This window comes from Lipotes vexillifer, unplaced genomic scaffold (genome assembly GCF_000442215.2).
Source record: "Lipotes vexillifer unplaced genomic scaffold, Lipotes_vexillifer_v1.1 scaffold394, whole genome shotgun sequence".
NCBI lineage: Eukaryota > Metazoa > Chordata > Mammalia > Artiodactyla > Lipotidae > Lipotes > Lipotes vexillifer.
Window position 1 is genome coordinate 299,118 of NW_006791731.1, and position 5,163 is coordinate 304,280.

The 5,163-nt window shown below is 66.4% G+C and overlaps 1 protein-coding gene across 1 annotated transcript in view; it reads left to right on the forward strand.

The window, feature by feature from the left end:
* Positions 1–4,587, forward strand: part of ARHGAP39 (Rho GTPase activating protein 39) — a 56,312-nt gene extending 51,725 nt beyond the window's left edge. Inside the window, exons 7-11 of the mRNA XM_007464523.1 lie at positions 2,365–2,438; positions 2,781–2,980; positions 3,659–3,750; positions 4,142–4,311; positions 4,391–4,587. Of these exons, the coding sequence (XP_007464585.1) occupies positions 2,365–2,438; positions 2,781–2,980; positions 3,659–3,750; positions 4,142–4,311; positions 4,391–4,585 (731 nt within the window). The 3' untranslated portion in view covers positions 4,586–4,587. The remainder of the gene's footprint in view (positions 1–2,364; positions 2,439–2,780; positions 2,981–3,658; positions 3,751–4,141; positions 4,312–4,390) is intronic.
* Positions 4,588–5,163: the final 576 nt, after the last annotated feature.

The following is a 5,163-nucleotide window of genomic DNA, read 5'->3' on the forward strand; positions in this document are numbered from 1 at the left end:
GGGGGGGGGCGGGGCTGGGGCCACAGAGTGCAGGCTCCTGTGGGCCGGGGGTGGTTGGAGCCCCGAGGGGGTCAGAGGAGGGGGCTAGTTCCCCCGGGACCCAGCAGAGTCCGTGCCAAGAGCTGGCAGGTCCTGGCCACGCCCAGCCGCCTTCGAGGTTCTTGGCCTGGGCACCTGGCACAGCAGCAGAGGCTCTGGGAGGGCTGCTTTGTCAGTCGCTCTGGGGGCCGCTGTCTCTCCGCTGGCAAGGCCAGAACGGGGCATTGGACTCAAGAGTCCCCCACAGCACCAGGTAGGTTTCCCTGGGTTGGCCACAGGCACTCAGACACCCTGTAGTCTTGGCCCAGGAGGCTGTGCCCTGGCAGTAGAGGTGCCCCAGCCCTGAGACTCCAGGCACACGAGGCCTCAGTCCCTGGTCTGCCCACAAAAGCTCGGACTCCAGCAGCTGCGGCCCTCAACCGAGCCCTGACTCCATGCCAGACTGAGGTCAGCCCTTCATGGGCACCTGTCCCCATCCTACAGAGAGGAAATAAGGCCTGGAAAGGCTGCACCACAATCGCCAGGTGAGAGGTGGTAGCCCAAGGATATTCAGATCACAGCCTGTTGGAGAGGCCGGTTTGGCCCCAGGAAGCCCTGTGACACGAGGTCAGGCCAAGTCTGCCCACGGGCCCCGAGCCCAGGGACAGGAGGCTGTCACCCAAGGGAGGGGTGGGTATGCTCCCAGGGTGGGGAAAGCGAGCAGGCGCCGCCCGCTGCCCTGCCGCCAAGCACTCTCTGGGCTCCCGGTGCTCAGGCTGCAGCCCAGGTCCCGTTTGCTTGAGCACCATCCACTCTCCCTGAGCCAAGAGCCTGCCCACGTGGGCCAGTGGCAGTGGCGGGAGGTTCCAAGTGCTCTGTCCCAAGCTGGCTGATTTGTAGCTGCAGCTAGGGTTCTCTGTTTGGGTCTGTGGGGCCCCAGGGACCTGAAGCAGATTCTTCACGGTTTAAACACCTATAAGAAACGTTTGTTTTCACTTTGATTTTGCTCTGAAACGGACTCCCCTTACCAGTTATAACGACGGAAATATTTTGCGGTAACTAGAAACGAAAAGGTTTTCACGCGTCAGACGTGTCTGTGTTCTTCACGCTGAGGTTCACGGAACCCTGTGTCCTCAGACAACTGCTTCCTTTAAAAAAGACTCTTGTTTGTATTTGGGACTTGGGTCCAGAGGCACCCCTCAGGCAGGGAGGCGCAGCAGAGGCAGAGCCTTACAGGAGCGGGTCTGTCCTGAGCCTGGAGGCACGTGGTCGGCCCGTCTTGTCTGTCCGTGGTCTGGGGCAGCCTGGCCCAGATGGCTCCCGTCCTGCTGCTGCTTCCCTTGGCCTGGGCCAGGAAAGATGCGCACACGTTTCAGACCCTCCCTGGGTGGGGTCTCCTCCCCACTCCCTCTCCCCCCTCCTCCCTTTACCTCCAGCCACCCCCGCCCCCTGCACACCGTATCTGGAAAGACCTGTGGCCTGAGGTCTTTGCCCTCGGATTGCTGGCCCTGCCACCCTCCATGACCACCAGCTAGAACTTCTGCTTTCAGGGGTGAGGTTTTAGAAAGCCCCCTCCCTTGAGAAAGGAGACCAGTCCTCCTGTCACCTTCAGCCCTCAGGCAGAGTCACCATGTGGTCCTTCCCCAGCATTGCCCTCCCAGCAAAACCCAGGCTCAGGGCACAGGGCATCCCCTCCACACTCGTGCCCCTCCCAAGTGAGCCAGGCCCTGGGCCTCCCTCTCCCTGACCCCCACCCAGGCAGCCTTCCACCGAGCAGGCATGAGGTCCTGTGGGCTAAGGCCTCTCCCTGGGCTGCCCAGGGCCTCTGGCTGGAAGCCGGGCTGCAAGAGAGCTGGGCCTGCTGTCCGGCCCCCTCCAAAGCTCCCTTCTCCGGTGCTGGCTCAAGGCGATGGGTGCCGAGTGCCTGCAGGCGTGCAGCACATGGAGGCCACCCTTCTCAGGGGGCCTCCCCAGGCCCTGCCCTATCCTGCCTGCGACTCCCTTGGGGGAATAGACCTCATCCCCAGCCTGACCTTCCTGGCCGGGGGGAGGGCTGGGCAGGCTGGCAGAGGGCTTCCCTCTTCAGCCTGGCTCCTCCGGAGGGGAGGGCGGTGCCCCCTTGCCTCTTCACATGAGTGCACTTCTGAAGGGCGGCCCAGGAGTGTAAGGACCCACTGCCTGGGCAGGGTGAGCAGCAGGCAGGAGGCTGGCCAGGCCTGGGCGCCAGGTTCTTGCAGGAGCCGCCTCTCCTCACCCCTCTTGCTGCTTCCTCCTCAGTCACTGGTTGGCCTGCAGCCTCTGCTCCCACTCATCCATGCCAAGCCAACTGGCACCATTCTTTTCCAGGAGTGGCAATAAGCACATACGCCAAGTACTGTTACCACAAGCTGCAGAGGGCAGCCCTGACTGGAGCCAAGAAGGTACGAGCTTCCCCCAGAACCGCCGGGCAGAGGTGGGCGGGCGGCCTGCGCCGGTGACGCCCAGACAGAGTCCAGCGGGAGGCGGGGCGGGGGGGCTCACGGTGCGGAGGGTGCCACTTGGAGCTTCTGATGCCGTAGGTGGCCCAGCAGGAGGCGCCTCTGGTGACTCAGGGGCCAGGGCGTTGGGGGTCCCCGGCTCGGGGCCTGGGGCTCACAGGGACGAGAGGACAGGAGGAGAGAGGGCGGGTGAGCCAGGGGCAGCCCTTGCAGGGGTGTAGGGGCAGGGAGGGCTGGGAGCTGGGCGCCAGGCCACGCTGGGACAGAGCTGGGCCGCCTTCGCAGGGGCTGAGGAAGCCCAGCGTGGAGGAGGTCCGGCACGCCAAGAACGCCGTGCTCAGCCCGTCCATGTTCGGCAGCGCGCTGCAGGAGGTCATGAGCATGCAGAAGGAGCGCTTCCCCGACCGGCAGCTGCCCTGGGTACAGACCCGGCTGTCGGAGGAGGTGCTCGCACTCAACGGTGACCAGACGGAAGGCATCTTCAGGTGCCCTGCGACCTGGGCCCTGGGTGTGGGGGCTTGAGTGTCTACGCCGCGTGTCTTGGGGCCACTGGGCCCCGGGCCCCTGCCTCAGAGCAGCCAGAGAAGCTCCCTGAGAGGCCAGCATGCAGGCAGGAAGGGCAGCTTGGAGCAAACAGAAGGGCCAGGCGCTCTGCGGCCAGGAGGGTAGGGAGGGCCCCATCTTTAGGAGGTGGGCCAGCAGGGCTCTCCCTCCTGAATGGCAGCACACCGGAACCCAGACAGGAGAGCTAGCCAGGGACAGTGCCCTTGCAGAAATGGCCAGCAGGGGCCCAGAGAGTACTTGGACACCAACCATGGGCAGGCAAACGGCCCTCACCTGTGCGTGGAAATGATGGCCCTGTCCCGTGGAGGGTGGCACATGGCCAGTCACCTGCTGTCATGACTCACCTACCCAGGCAGGACCCGGGACAGGTGGGGAAACAGGCTTATGGGTTTGGGCCTCACGGACCATTCTGAGGAAGGGATCTGCCTGGGGGCAGTCAGCAGAGGGATGAGGGATGGGGGCCGGAGGCCTGGGACAGGGGACCCCAGCCACACCTCCCTCTGGTAGGAAAGAGGCCATTTGGGCAGAGAGGGGTCAGGCAGCCCTGACCCTGAGCAAGCCCAGCTCCTCCTCCCTGAGACCTGCCCTGTGCTTGGCAGAGTCCCTGGGGACATTGATGAGGTGAATGCCCTGAAGCTACAGGTGGACCAGTGGAAGGTGCCTACAGGCCTGGAGGACCCCCACGTCCCAGGTAAGCCCCCAGTCCCCTCAGCAGCAGGAGCAGCTCGGACGGTTCAGCCCTCCCTGCTTTCCGTCGTGAAGGGACAGCCCTCTGGTCCATTTCCAGCACAGACGTCCCCCTGCCGTTGGACAGCCTCCGCGGCGCCTCCCTCCGCTTGCCTGCGCACGGTGGCTTGCACAGCCTCTCATGGTTCCCGGCGCTCGGGGTCAGTCCAGGCCCTCAGGACCAGGAGCCCGCAGGCCTCCGGCCGCGCAGTCCACACGGCTGGGTGGACACCTCCCGTCCGGTCCTGGCCCCTCGCCCCCACTTCCGAAACACACGGCCGCTTTCGCCCCTTGCTGCTGGTGGGGCGGGTCCCCGGCTGCCCCGCCCAGCCGAAACCCCCGCGTTGCGTCCCCAGCGTCGCTGCTGAAGCTGTGGTACCGGGAGCTGGAGGAGCCTCTGATCCCCCACGAGTTCTACGAGCAGTGCATCGCGCACTACGAGAGCCCTGAGGCCGCCGTGGCCGTAGTGCACGCGCTGCCCCGCATCAACCGCCTGGTGCTCTGCTACCTCATCCGTTTCCTCCAGGTAGGCGGTGCCGCCCCTCCGCGCCCCGCCCCTCCGCGCCCCGCCCCGGCCCACCCGCAGCTCCCCGCTCCCCGCGCAGGTGTTCGTGCAGCCCGCCAATGTGGCCATCACCAAGATGGACGTCAGCAACCTGGCCATGGTGATGGCGCCCAACTGCCTGCGCTGCCGCTCGGACGACCCGCGCATCATCTTTGAGAACACTCGCAAGGAGATGTCCTTCCTGCGCGTGCTCATCCAGCACCTGGACACCACCTTCATGGAGGGCGTGCTGTAGCGCGTGGGCACCGAGGGACCGAGGGTGGGGACAGAGCCTGCCCGGGTGCGCCCGGGCAGGGGGCACGCGGGGAGGGGGGGAGGGGACGCCCGAGAAGCGGAGGTAGCATGCCGGCTCCGCCCATGCCCGCCCCAGCCCTGGAACCCGCATCCCCCGACCCGGGCCCTCGGCCTGAAGGCGCGCAGCCAAGGCAGAGGGGCTGCGGGAAGGGCGCCTCTGCCCCGCCCCAGGCCTCGTGGCCGTGTCGTTCGGCGCTGCCCCGCCCACCGCCAGCCGCGGTTCGGCCGCGAGAAAGTGCCTTCTGTTTCCTGGAGCCAAGTGACACTGCCCCTCCCGGCCGGCCCGAGAGCACAAGCCGCCGTTGCTGGGGCTGCTGCGCTCAGCTTGGCCCCGGCCCAGCCCGGCTGCCCATCTTGCTCTTCCTCTGCCCTCCCCCTGACCTGGCGGGGGGGTGGGGGTGGTGGTGGTGTCTCCTGATCCGCGACTTCCGCCCTCCTCAGTCCCTTCCCGCCCCCTCCCCCTGCCACTTGCGGCCTCCAGCGTGGTGACTGCACAGGAGTTTGGGGGCTCCAGGGCTC